We start from the raw sequence: 14,410 nt of genomic DNA on the forward strand, positions 1-14,410 counted from the left end.
AACCGAAACTGAGAACCAAACTTAGAATATTGACATATTTCATTACTCATGATCATCCTATAGTTTCACCACTAACAAACATGAACATAAACTTAGAGGAAATCTTTTAAACTCATCTTTGTGTAAAAGTTATGAATTTGGATTTAAAAAAGGTGAGAGAAAAAAGCAGATTTTAGAATCTTATATCCCTACCCAGTCAGTTTTAAACAGAGGAAACCCTCCAGTTTCAGAGATCAGTATCACATTTAGGTATAATTAATATCCACCATCAGAAACCCAACCTGAGAATAAGTGCTTTGTTTACTTTAGAGAGGAAGAAAGGAAGAACTTTAATGTGCTGAAATAAAAAGCAAGACGCTTCCCAACACGTCTTCCTCAGACTGAGACGTGAGTTCTGCCAGAACCGCATTTGAGTTGAAGGAACCTGTGGAGTCGCAGTAATTCACACTCATGTGTCACAGTCTTCAACACTGTGTCAACTACTTCACATGTGTTTCAAATTACATTGCGGTACACTTTGCACTTGTGAGTGGTGAATAATCGGAGACCATGTTTACTCCCCACGCAGACCCAACCTGACTTTTCACAATGGACGCTGCTGTTGGACTTTGAGAACCTGGACTCAACATGAGCACTGGTGCAATAGTACAGAGCCTCTAATATGAGAACCTTTTCACATAAAGACTGCTGAGTCCATCACTGACATTTGTGTGTCTATGGGACAGGGCCATGAGAGGAGGTCCGGCACAGATGGGGCTGAGCACTTTTATTGATTCTGCAATATATATTGATATTTTGTTTCCCCAGAGAGTATTGATTTGAGTATCGATACATTACACCCCATTCAAATCCCCCATGACCTGCATTTTGCAGGAAGAGCAATTAGGTCTGCCAGCTGCTGGTGTCGCTGTAGAGCATTTCTTGTTACCCAGACGCCGACGCCTTTCTCATCAGGTTAGAGCTGAGAGATTCAGGAGAATGGCAACGAGTATAAATCCAGCACCTGCAACCTTAAAAGCAGATGTGTGGGAGCGTTTTGGGTTCAAAGACAAAAAGGAAAGTGACGATTTAGACAAAAGTAAGGCGGTTTGCAAACTATGTCACACAAACCTTAAGTACTCCTAAAACGTCACCACCTGGAAAAGGTAATGCTAACTGAGACTGATCCCAAGAAGCTGTGGCGCAATCTGAAACAAACCACGCTGGACAATGACGGCGGTTGTTGCCACAAGTTCTCATCTCCTTCACTGAGGTCACCGAAAAATTAGTCCATTGCCTACTTTATTTGTCAGGATTTGAGACCTTATTGGGTGGTGGAAAAAAAATCAGCTTTAGGTGCATGGTGAATGCGATGGAGCCACGCCATGGTATTGTCACCCACGAATTGAATTATTGGCTGCCATGGTTTATTTTCTGTTAACCTGGTGGCCAGACTGGCTGGTAGCTACCTCCTATGTTCAGTATCAAGCTAAAAAGCTGCCAAAGAAGGCCACTGGCTGCACTTTAACTCTCCATTGTTCACTTTACTTTTCAAAAGCTTGAAAGGAACAATTTTCTCTCAGTTTCAGTGAATGAAACTAATTTTCTCACCACATCTTTGATTCATTTTGTCCAGCATTTGCAAGCTGCCACTCAGAGCCATTTATTGTGTAATTGATGCTTCAATCCAAGTCAAGGGAACACTCACAAGATGTCACCAAAATCACTTTGTCCCATTAAAATCTTTCAAAAAATGATGCAAATTGTATTGTCTGCTGAATATCGTGATATATCGTATCATGAGCCAAATATCGTGTATTGTATTGTATCGCCAGATTAGTGTATCGCAACAGCCCTAGGCACAGACCAGCAGAAATTCAACAGTCAGCTGTGAACTCATCCAGCTGCTTGGGCTTGTTTTAGTCCAGTGGTGGAATTACGTCAAATACTAGGAGACACCGCACTGCTAAGGCTGAACAATATAGATGAAAGAAAATATAGTGATTAATAATTCATCAACCTCAATATCAATAATTATTGATCGTTTCACTGACCCACGACTCTGACCAACCCACTAGACGCCATCTTTTCACTGATGTATGTCTCCTTCTGGGAGACGTTGCTAGTTTGGCTGGCTAGATAATACTTCACTTTTTTTTTTTTAATTGCTGCAATCATACAGGAGTAAACTTCATAAAATTAGAGTTTACAAAGGAGAACTGGTGACTGTTGATGCGGCAGGGAGGGGCATGCAACCTAACTGCATACTCATTATGAACAGTTTTGCTATTCCTGAACTTTTGTTGCTGGGATACATCCACTGTTGTTTTGCGACCTGTCTAATCAGACCTATGAGCTCTATGTCTTCATGTGTGTTTTTGAGCAGATTAGAAACCTGGTAAAATGAACATATGGCAGATAGACCAATTCTTTTCACTGACTGCAGATCAGAAGTATCTTAATACCATGGCAACCCTGTTACAAAATGCATGAGAAGTGAACAGAGCAATTGAGTATAACTGATCAGATGGACATGTCACCATAAGTCCATCTGTATTTAATGTTAGTTTTGGGGCCTGCTTTATAACCCTGGCTACCGACTGAAGCTGGAAGGCTACTGACCAGCACTCCTTTGATCCAGCCGAACTTGACCACTCCTTTAGATTCGGCTGCTTCCTTGGCTGCAGCCTCCTCAGCTGGGGTCAACTCATCACCATTGGCGAAGCCATCCTCAAATGGTTCCTGAAAAGCAGAAAAAAATGAAGTAATGTTTAGTGTGTAGACACAGTCATGCTTTACAGCAACGGGGGAACATTGGGTTATTACTCCTCATAGCAAGCCTGAAGCCAGAAACCTCTCATTGGGTCAAAGGGGATGAATCGCGGGTGAAACCCCCAGGGGTAAGCAGGGTTGGCTGAGATAAAAAAAAGAAAGAAAACAATATCGCAAACAAGCATCTATGACGAAAACCAATGATTCACAGGACCCTCTGTAGAAGAGGTCAAGATAGATAATGAGGCTGTAAATTACAGACCAAACTATTTATGCGCTTCCATGGCAGAGCTGGTTCAAACCATTGCTTTGGTTTCACTGCACATACTAAACCTAATAACCAATTTCCTTAGTGAGACTAAAGTCTGTGACTTGTACTATGATTCTAAAGCAGGAGCAGGAAGGATGAGACCAGCCAACCAACAAACACTGGAGCACTGAACAACAAAGCCCCCAGAGGTCGCTACTACGAAACAGGATTAGAGGGTTAGCCAGATAACTTCAGACTTGACCCTTTAGTATTGTGAAGGTGTTTGACTTTTCAGCAGCAATAACAAATGTAAATATGCTACAGAGCCAACCTGCTATGGGGCAGGCTAGCAGCTAAGATACAAAGTCAAAACAAGCTCCACCCACTGACCAATCATATCTCAGGGATAATGTTATCAAATGGACATTTTAAAGCTACCAGGTGTTACTGTGTTGACAAGTGAGGTTTATGTGCTTGATATTGAATTGACTATAATAATAAACGCTAATGGCTAAAGGCGTAGCTCATTCAAGTTCAATGCTAACCTCGCATGCTATTTCATACTCTTGTGTGACATTTTTAAGCTTCTCCAAAAGCTTGTTCTGAAAGCAAGAGCATATTGAATGGATGTCAATTATCGTAAAATATTACAGTAACAAAGTACTAGGCAGTGCTCCAGTGTAACTGTCACACAGCGCAGTAATAAAGTAACGTGTCACACATGTTAAGTATTATGGTTGCCTCATTTTAGGGTGAAATGACATGTTTTTAATTCAGATATTGGTCCCATCCCAACACATTATTGATAGTGTTGTCAACAGTGAATACAAACCCATATCTGACACCCTCACCAAATGAGAAAAAGCACAATTCAAAGTCTGTTTCCAGGACACACAGTTTTCAGCCAGATTTCAAGATATTTATAGCTGCTGTTGTCCATTGTTGGGATTTGGCAGCTTTTACTGTAGTCGCAGAAGCAGCAAGTGATGCCACACAGTCTAATTCTGTGCAGGCAGCCGTTCAAAGACAGGAAGCCTCCCTCCTTTGTTGTTGATGGTAGTCTGCACTTATAGCATGTGTAATGACCTCAGGATGTACACGGGACATCTGTAAACCACACCCCCTTCTCTGCATTTCCTTTCTCCTGGATTGTCAAGGCTACCAGTCCATGTTATATAATGTCTTGAGTTGAGACTGGGGTGTTAATGCTAGGATACAGACCAGAGATCATCCCAGCCAATCTGCTTCTACGTCTGGGGACAATGAATATCCGCAGTAAAGTTTAATGGAACCCAGCAAATGAGCTTGTCTAATCCTTGGTTCTATAAAGGAGACTGCACAAGCTTGGCTGGTGGTTCAAAGGTGGATAAACCCAACACTGATTTGATACTGGAGGTTTTTTTTCTCCCAAATATCATGCTGTATGCTGCAGTATTGTGTGTGTACATCATATGTATTCAATGTTATGAGGGTCCACAGATGTCAGTCAGAGGGTTTATGGACACAGTTGCTGTAGAGCTCCAGTTACAGCTTCACTAAGTCAGTACACTGGGCAACCAACCCAGTTGATGGAAGTATCGGTGAGTGGCGGTAAGCCTTCTTATAGGTTACAACTTTCCTCCAGTTCACTTTTTGTGCTTTGTTGTTGTAAACCATGAGGACAACGACATTCTTGAATGAAAAGGAAAACATATATTAAATAATCCATAATCCTCAGGGCTGCAGTCTAATCTAGATCCATAAATGTCTGACCTCAGTGAACTGCAATATTTACCCTTCAACAGGTGCATATTCTTCTTTAAGTAATATCAAAATCTGTCAACAGCAGATGAAAAAGTGCTCGCCGCAGTGTACGGTGTTGTGTACCTACATTGTTTGCACACGGTTTTTGTTTTATCCACAATCGTCTCACTGTTGCCTCGTCGTTTACATGGGAAGCCAAAATAAGTCCACACAACCAATTTGTTTGATGAAGGAGCATCCACTACTTGTTCAGCCTCGTCTTCCTCCATTTTGAAATAATTGTTTCATCGTTTCTTACTCTATGGTGTTGCTACACTGTTGTTCTTCTTTGAGAGGGTCAAAAATAATCAGTGTTAGTGGTGTGTGGTGTGTGGCGCCGCTTCGCATTGTTTTTTTTGTTTTTTTTTTACATTGATATCTTTATTTTGTGCGTCTTTGAATTATATTTTGTCATTTTATTTCGCAAAATGTTGTGATGCAAAATTTCGTAACACCCCTAATAACTGGCATCATCAGAGCTTCTCTCTTCCTCTGTTCAGAAATGACTGTTAGCTGTTGTACTTACAAGCTATTGTTGATTCCATGGAATATGTGCCAGGCCAGTTTGTAGCCAATTAAAGTGTATAGATGACCAACCACATGATCCAACTTTGCAAAGTACTAAGATTTCAGTCAGATTAACATGTGCATATGTATTGTAAAGGTCCCATTTTTGTCATACGAGTAAGTCCAAAACTAGATTTATCTAAGCTGGAATAGACGGTCCTCCTGAGTGACCTGAGCCAAAGCTATTATTGTAGCTTTGCAGCTAATCCACTTCACTTCAATGTTTTTTTGAAGCTCTATTAAGATGATTAATTGAGTGTTGGGCTAGTAAAAACACAGGGTCACTAGAAGACCTCTCTGCTCAGGATACAAGCTGAACAGTCTCCGGTGGCTCCCTTGGAACATCCAGAGTGACTGAAGCCAGAGCAAAGCAACTGCTGCGTTTAGACGCCCAAAGAAGTTGCTTCAGACAGGGAACATGGCTGGCTTTTAGAGATGTGCGTGTTTAGAGAGAATGGGGCATCGTGCATCTAACATTGCTCTCACTTTAACAGAGACAATGAGACAATAGAGGGAAATGGTACAACCATGACCAGGTATCAATTAAACATGAAAATAAAATTCTTTGCAGCAGGCAGGAAGATACACAATCTGTACAAGCTCACGATACAAAGTAGGAAATTATACAACACTGTATGTCCGACTCAACATGAGTCACACTCCCATCCTTGAATTTATTCTGTCACCCATTGTTCTTCATCCTAAACCCCATAGGAGTCGCTGACCTCAAGCACTGAAGCAGTAATATCCTCCTCACTGGCTTTGTGACGCAAAGTTTCCAGCAATTCAAACTTAGAAAAGAGACGCCAAGAGAAATGCTTCAGGCTCTTCAGAGTGGTCATCACGTTTAACTTCTAACCAAACACACGCTGGCAATACCGTCATAGGCACCGCTTGATCAGATCTCAAAGGTACAGATGTGTGACACGGCATCCACACACAACATGAATGTTAAGTATTTTCCTACATGGCTGATGAACACCACTATGTGTTTTTTTGCTGCATTTAATGTTGTGATCAGACATTTTGGACAGTGGAGTGACAGGAAACATGAGGGAAGATGGAAGGGAAATGAAATCCAATAAGGGCAGGGGACTGTGCTCAGAGCGCTTGGCCCATGTGACACATACCGTAACCACCGAGCCATTGCTGTGTGCTTCAGCAAATGATCATTGTTAGTTTAGCTACTGACTAATTGGTGATTTCAGTTCATCATTAATAATTCAGTTGAAAAATTGGCAATTCATGTTTGTGTAAAGTGTATGTTTTCATAATTTCATTATTTCTACAAATTATCTAACTGCACTCATTAAATAGAACCTATATTACTTGTTTGGAGTCACGTTGTTGAAAGTGCTCTGGCAATACCATTTTGTGTTCTTGGAGTAAATCTTAGAAAAACTCTCCAAAAAAAAAGTTACCCTGTGGTGTTGCTGGGGTTTCAAATGCTGTTTGCTTGACTCCAGCATGTGGAAGAGTTAAAGGTGAGGAATAAAGGATACACCCAAAAGGGGCAAGTAAAAAAACAGTCAGGAAGGAAATCCAACATTAACATCTCTATCAAGAGTTCAAACTCTGCCAACATTTTGTGTCTTGACACCTTCTGGTAATGATACAAAGGTATCATTTTGGTACTTAAAAAAAAAGAAAAAAACAGGAGAGCATCATTCCAAGCAGCCCAATAAGAATCTGGCCAAAGTAAAATGGGACAATTCTGAAGTAAATATTAGTTCTCCCACATTCAAGTTTTCCATAGAGACTCACTCTGCTCTGTACCACAATTGTTGGAAACCTTACATAAGCACCAAGCTTTGTGAAAACGCTAAACTTGCTGACCTCTGGTATTAATTTATGTGGGCTGAGGTGGGCTTACCCATTCAGATCATTAAATCAGCTTTCTGGCCTGAATGATTGCACAGGTGGGCAGATTGACAACAGCGGAAGGTGATGATGTCATGTCTCTCCACTGTTGTCTTTACGCAACAGGACATTCACTGTCTGGTGCTGGTGTGTGACTGTAGGGACGCTGACGAGCAGCTCTTCGGTTGATTAGCAGAAGGAGCCTCTGTCTCCAGGGGTCTTCACCTCAAAGGGCATCACCAGAGCCAATACGTGCATGAGTGAGTGAAGCATTGCTGTAACAGAGCAGTTCAGAGCTCTTTGCTGTCGCGGACTGCCTTTATGACACTTGCAATGCTGATGCTCAGGACTGTGGGAACATGTTCAAGTTCTTGGAGACCTGATCCAAACACAAGCAAGCACCTGACAAGGAGAAAAGACAACTATGCAGATATGCTCATCAGTCACAGAAAAAAGATAAATGAAACTGAATTTAAAAAAAAAAAAAACCAGAACAGAACTGGTATCTTTATTTTGGTACTCCTCTGATAAGGAGTCCTGAAGAACAGTGTGTTGTACGTCATCTGCCATCACTGTCAGAGTGTTGTTTTAAATCAAGATCCCAAGGGGGTTGGACTGATGAAGACGCACCAGGCATCAAAACGTTAGTCTAAAGTACAGTTCTTGCCAGACAGTTGCCTTCCCCTTCAGTAATGTCACTGAGTGCTGGAAGGAGACGATCTTTCTCTACAAACTAGAAAAATCTATGAAGTCCATCCTAACATTCAAGATGACCTCTGTGTGGCACCCAGCAGAACTTCTGGTGTGACTCCAAGTTTTCACAGCTCAGAGAGCAGTGCAGATGACACGGCATGAGTTAGTGAGCATTATCTACATGGCTGAAGCAGCACAAAGGTGGGCTTTGCACCACAATGAAGGAGCATGGAGAGGATGGCGTGGCACAGCAATCTGCACCAGGGCTCACTATGACATCCACTCTTACTAGAAACAATTACTCTTTTTCCAAATTACCCAAGTTATCCAATCACACTCAAGGAGTTCTAAGAAATTCAATGACCTCACCATGCTGGTCAGATAGGACGGAGCTGCCTCTGCAGAAAACATCAAAATGTTCCAATGACCAGATAAACTGGAGGGACGCCTGCCATAACTTGTCTGCTTTAGTATCTCTGATCACATGTGGAACAAGTAAAGTCACAGATATTCTTGACTCCTTTTATTCTTACATATAAATAAGTATAAAAAAAAACTACGTTTGCTGGACCGGTAATAGATGTCTGTCCAATACTGATGGAAAAGCTGGATGAGGTATTGTCTGTTAATGGAGGGCTGGGAAATTACAATGTAGACTTCCAATGATGACCAAAACATATATCAAAAGATTACTGTGACACCAATGACAGCAATGAACCCATCTCAGCTGTCAGACCAAGATAAACAAGAACAACGCTTCAAATAAGGAAACTCATTACATAACCGTGATGTCAATACCAAAATAATCCTGATCAGGATGTCAGCTCTATGTTTACCTGCGCCCTCTATTTTATGTTGCCATTTTGTTTTCCTGTTGTTGTTTTTTTTTTGCACAAGTTTGTAACTTAATTGTGATGAATTTTTATGAAAGGCGTCAGTTCAAACTGAAATGCTGTAGTAGGTAGAGGGTGGTACAAGGATATTAAAGGGGTCAACATTTCTAATACAGCTTACAGTGAAATGGACGAATCTAACTCAAAGAGGAACTGCAGCTGCATTGTTCTCTGCATTGTGGGGATGAGGACGTGAAGTTAAAGTGAAGATGAGTCTCAGTAGCCAGCAGACCGACAATACACCAGTGGTTCTTAAACTTGTTCAGACAAACGACTAAAACAACTAACAACTACCTCACAGATGCACCGACTCCAATATTGTCCCCAAAACAGGAGTCCAACCATTTCAAATGTATATCATTCATAAAAAAAAAACATAAACAACAGACATATTCATGATTAAAATTGATTAGTATCTCTGAAAACAGTTCATGTGTTTCATGGAATGACAGCAAGATTAGCTCGCTGTTCTAAGCTGCTGATTCTGACTGCATGACAGAGTGAGATGCGTGTGGGGAAGTTATGAAATCATCTGTGGAAACTCACTAAAGTTTCTTAATAAAGTTGCTGGAGTCGGCAGCACTGTCACAGATGCAGCCCTAGCTGAAAGCATTAGCCTCCGTCTTCTTCTTACCTCCTCAGCTGCTCTGTTATTTGATAAGCAACACCTACTGGAAAAAATTTCTGGCATTACCCAACAGCTCACATCCCTACTCCCCATGGACCAATAAGGGGGGCAGGTTGGAGACACATTTGTGTTCGTCCTTCGTCTTTGTTCAGTCACGGTGACAGACACAACCACAAAATCTGTTGCACAGAGTTTCGGGTACATGGGGGGGTTAAAATAAAAACCTCATTGATGACCTTCACATAACACGGATTAGAAGAGGAGGTCATAAGAGATTCCACGCAAACACACACACACACACGCTATATTATATTAGATCATTCATCCTGTCCATAATCAGGACTGGTCAGGAACAAGGCTCCTGTTTATGTCAGTGAGGCTGGAACTGCCCGTTTCACTCTGACCTGCACACCACATCACGGAAAAACAGACGTCACTCGGGCCACTCGGCTTTACTGAGGAGAGGATTGTTTGGTTGTGTAACAGGAGCTCTGAATTATGAGCCACATGCAGAAAAAAGCATGACGGTAACTTGTGACAAAATTCATGGCAAAGAAAACCAAACAATTTTGAAAAAATATGTTATTGTGATTGTTACTTTGACTAATACTGCAATTGCAATATGACTCAGAATATTAGAGGGAATCATCAGTCCCATGTTATTATTCACATTTTAACATGTTGAAATGATAATTGTGTGATTTTTGCAGATGTTTTCAACAGTCTGTAGAACATCATTACCATGCTGGGAAATCTCTGCTGCACTGCAACACTTCATCTAGCATGGTGCTTGCACACACATTTGGCTGTTAACCAATATTGCACGTCCTGTAATCTGGATATTGTACATACATTCACATTCTTGTTGTGGTATTTTGTTTCCATCCCTCCATCCATCCATCTATCCATTGTCTACTGCTTATCCTGTTAAGGGTCGCGGGGGGTGGAGCCTATCCCAGCAGCCTTTGGGCGAGAGGTGGGGTTCACCCTGGACGGGTCACCAGTCCATCACAGGGCCAACACTTAGAGTACCTGGAGAGAACCCATGCGGGCACAGGAAGAACATGCAAACTCCACTCAGTAAGACCCCGTGCCTGCGCTGGGGCTCGAACCCTGACACTTCTTGCTGTGACGCAACAGTGCTAACCACTGCACTGCCGCCTGATTTTGTTTCCAATTTTTGTTTTTAAGGTTTTATTGGGCTGACAAACCCAACAAACAAGAAGCTCTTGTGAGACCAACAGATAGAATGTTTCTTTTGTATGTGAGTTTTGAGTTGCTGGCTGTAGGGCCTGTTAGCACAACTGTCAGTGTGACTGAATAGCAGAGTCGCCAGTGCACTCTGTCCAACGTACCTAATGGTTAACACTGCAGTGCTGAGCATCTTTTGAGCCCAGCTGATGCCAGAGGAGACTCAGAGAGCCATTGCAGGCCGACAGTGACAGGCCAATGATCAGGTGTCCGCTGTCTCCCACATCACCACATTGTTTGGAAAAGCCTCCCACCACTCTGTTCATTATTCTTTTGTGCTCTGAAACTCTCCCACAGTTGGATTCCCTGCTGCTCACCCGGGTCTGTTGATAGATCCAGAATGGCTCACCCGATCACTGAGATTCTGGTTTAGAACAGTGTCCAGTTACGGTCGGACCCTGGCAAAGAGGTGAGGAGTGACAGATCTGCAAAAAGGGAGGTTTTGTTGCTCTGCAAAGTGACCCAGATGGGGTGGCCATTTTGGGAACACAGATCAGTTGTAATTGTGTGTGTGTGTGTGTGTGTGGGGGGGGGGGGGGGGGGCAATGAGCAGAGAAGGGCATGTGGCTTTAGCAGCATTAATCATCATCCCCAATTCAACTGAGTCTGAGGAGGAGGCTACCATTTTTAACAACAATCTCCTGACCAGTATGAGCCCTGACCGCTGGGTAGGCATGTTCCCTCTGACAGCTATTATGTGTTATGGTGTTGTTATTAACAACAAATATCTCACCGTTATGTTACATCATGTTTCACCATCCACTAACAACTAGGAATTCTTTAGGAAGAATATAGCATAATGGATTACTGAAAATGTCCCTGTCCAACAGTTGTTTTTCTATTGGATGTCATCACGTGTCAAACCTCTGCAGAGCAGACATCTTATCCACTGCTGTTTATTTAGAAATGGCAACATGTGGATGTGTTTTGGTGCGGTCCATTCAGCTCAGAGAATACCTGCGTCAATATCAATGTACTCACAGTGCAGAGATGGTATCTGGCTTAAAGGGCCAGATTCTGGAAGCCGGCTGACAAAAGGCAGATGTTAGCAGGTTTTTTGCTCCTGGTATGAGAGGAGGTGGCCAATCCAGAGACATACAGAGACAGTATTAATCTTTCCGAGCACCTTTAATATAAATCATAACACACTTTGAAGTCTGCTCGAGTCAACGCAAAGTAGTCCCCGGAAATTCCTGTAGCTGCAGCAGGGATCTTTATACAAAGCAGATCCATAAACCAGCTGGCCGGTTGAGCAGGAAGAGTTTGTGCACTGTCACATTTTTCCCGATCACAGATACACACATTTTCAGGGGACTGTGTTTACATGTGCAGACACTCTCAGACAGAAGTTTGACAGGGTTTCTGTTCAACTTAATTTTTTGTGTGGAAACAATAGGAAGGTCAGCAGAACCCATGATCTCCAAATCTCTTCAACAGCAGTGAGAAGTACAAGGTGATCTCATCGTGGAACCTAACCTTGTCATTATGTCATGTCATTATGTACATTTAAATCCGTCGTTTTGTTGTAATGTTCATATGCAAAGTAGCTTTAAATGTTCCTGTACTATTTTGGGGAAAAAAGTCTATTGTGTGTCTTAGATTTAGTATTTCAAGTCATTTATTGATATGAAACTTCTTTCTGGTTTGCAGCTCCCTCAATAAATCTGGGGTGAGTCATAACTTCTAGAAAGTCAGGATGGGAATCCAGAACCGGTTCCAGACTGTCTGATCCTTCGGAAGCCTTCGACTCAGATAGTTCCTTTCACCAACCATGTCAGAATTAGGGATCGACTGAAATGGGGTTTGTGAGCTGGATGCAGATTTTACAGCATGGGAAGAAAAATGGCACAGATTACCAATATGATATGATATTACCAATTTTGTACTGAAACACTATCATAACAGTACTGAGATGGTTCATTTCTAACACTGACAGAAATCAATACAGAATCGGACGGATACAAAAAATTGATCGTGATATTGATATTAATAAAATTGGTGTCACTTCCCCTCCCTCAAGAAAATGGAACAAAATGCAGTCATCATTTTAAGTGCAGCACACACACTCTTCCATCTCCTACGTTGCTAATGACCTAACCACCTCTGATGTCCCTCAGAGTCCTGGTGGACCAAATGGGAACAGAAAAGGTTTGTAGTCCTGTGGAACCTCTTTCATGGGTCATTTCTAGACGGCTGCGGTGTGAAAACACAACTGCTGATATCTGTTTTGTTAGTGAAGTGTTCATTCATGACTATAAGAAGCACGTGTCATTAATGCACAGAGAAATCTGCTACTAATAACACACCCTTGCCATTATCGGCTGAATCATTAAGACTGCCTTGTTTACTGGTGACTTTCCATCACATGTGTTTACACGTTTACAGAAGGTGGAACTTAATTTTGCAATTGAACGTAAATTGAGCGGATCCTGGGCACATCCTGCCATACGGCCCGCATGTGTTCATCTTGTAAACATGTACATCAAATTTGTGTGCTGGTTTTCCATGATGCGCGCAGGAAGCAGATTGGAGCTTCATCCTCAGGGAACAGGCTGATGCTGTCACATCAAACTGACCTTGAGCATCTTCGACACATTCATCAAAAGAGCTGTCGACAGGCTGCGTATCAGCTTTGCGGACACTGAGCATCTGACATGATTCACAAAGACAACAGCTGTCATTGTCACGTGTCCTCAGTTCAAGGTGAATTATCCAGATTTAGGAGCCTTGGCTTTCTTGTTAGCAGAGAACAAGAGAGGTCGCTCACTACCTATTTTGAAAAGGAGCTGAGCGATAAACCTGAGCAAGATGTATTCTTCAACAACGCATCGGCCAAGTCTTGGAACCTTCCCCACATAACCAACCTACCAACACTGACACCATTCCGACTTTGTTCAAACAAACCAGAGGACAAATGTCACAAATGTTTGATTTAATTTAGCTTTCACAGTAAGATGCCCTCCATAAACACACCAAAACCCCAGGTTGTTACTTAGAATGTGATTATCGCCAGGTACCAGAGTTGTAACCATTCATAGAAGCATGTAAGCTGGCCTGTGTCACACTGTGGTGGAGGAAGAGGAGGAGGAGGGGTAGTCAAAGTCTAAGTCAAAGTGAACTTAATTGCACATCTTACCATGTAACAGTCATTACACAGAGGATCGAAACTGCGTTTCCCCAGAAACTCCAAAGTGTAGTATTAATTTGACACACAACGTGTAACATACATAATTAACATACAACATACTGTATAAATAGTAGTGCAACAGACATCAACAATAATCAAACAAACACAACATAAGCAGACAGACAGAATATTCACAGTGTTTGAGGTATGTTACTGGTGTCATGTGACTAAGCCCCAAAGGGAATGCGGGAAGTGCTGAGTGCTGAGAACACGCAGCCGTGAATGGTCCAGGGCTGTAAGAGCACACCGCAGGAACTGTGGTTGTGAAGGTCATCATTTGTGTTTCTTGAAGGAGACCAAATTCCAGTTTTATGAGATAGCAGAAGCGAGTGTTGAGGAGTTTAGATCCAGTACACACCAGAGTAGGGCTATAGGTCAAATAAACCCAACCTTTAGCTGGACCTGAACGATAAGTGTTAGATGAAACTATGATACATATTTTTCAGTTAACAATTTTTTAAAAAATTCAACTACAAAAACAAACCACATATTACATTACAAATCTTGGGTTTAGTGTTCTGCTCCTTGATACTTGTACACTTTCAATG

General features: G+C 42.0%; 1 protein-coding gene across 2 annotated transcripts in view; it reads right to left on the reverse strand.

Moving 5' to 3' along the window:
• Window positions 1-14,410, reverse strand: part of slc12a2 (solute carrier family 12 member 2) — a 68,677-nt gene that overhangs the window by 42,051 nt on the left and 12,216 nt on the right. For both annotated transcript variants that reach the window (XM_086186884.1, XM_086186883.1), the window contains exon 2: window positions 2,602-2,721. In XM_086186884.1, the coding sequence (XP_086043010.1) occupies window positions 2,602-2,721 (120 nt within the window). The remainder of the gene's footprint in view (window positions 1-2,601; window positions 2,722-14,410) is intronic.

Source organism: Aulostomus chinensis, chromosome 19 (genome assembly GCF_037954235.1).
Source record: "Aulostomus chinensis isolate RoL2024-O1b breed Wild chromosome 19, RoL_Achi_v1.0, whole genome shotgun sequence".
NCBI classification, from domain to species: Eukaryota; Metazoa; Chordata; class Actinopteri; order Syngnathiformes; family Aulostomidae; genus Aulostomus; species Aulostomus chinensis.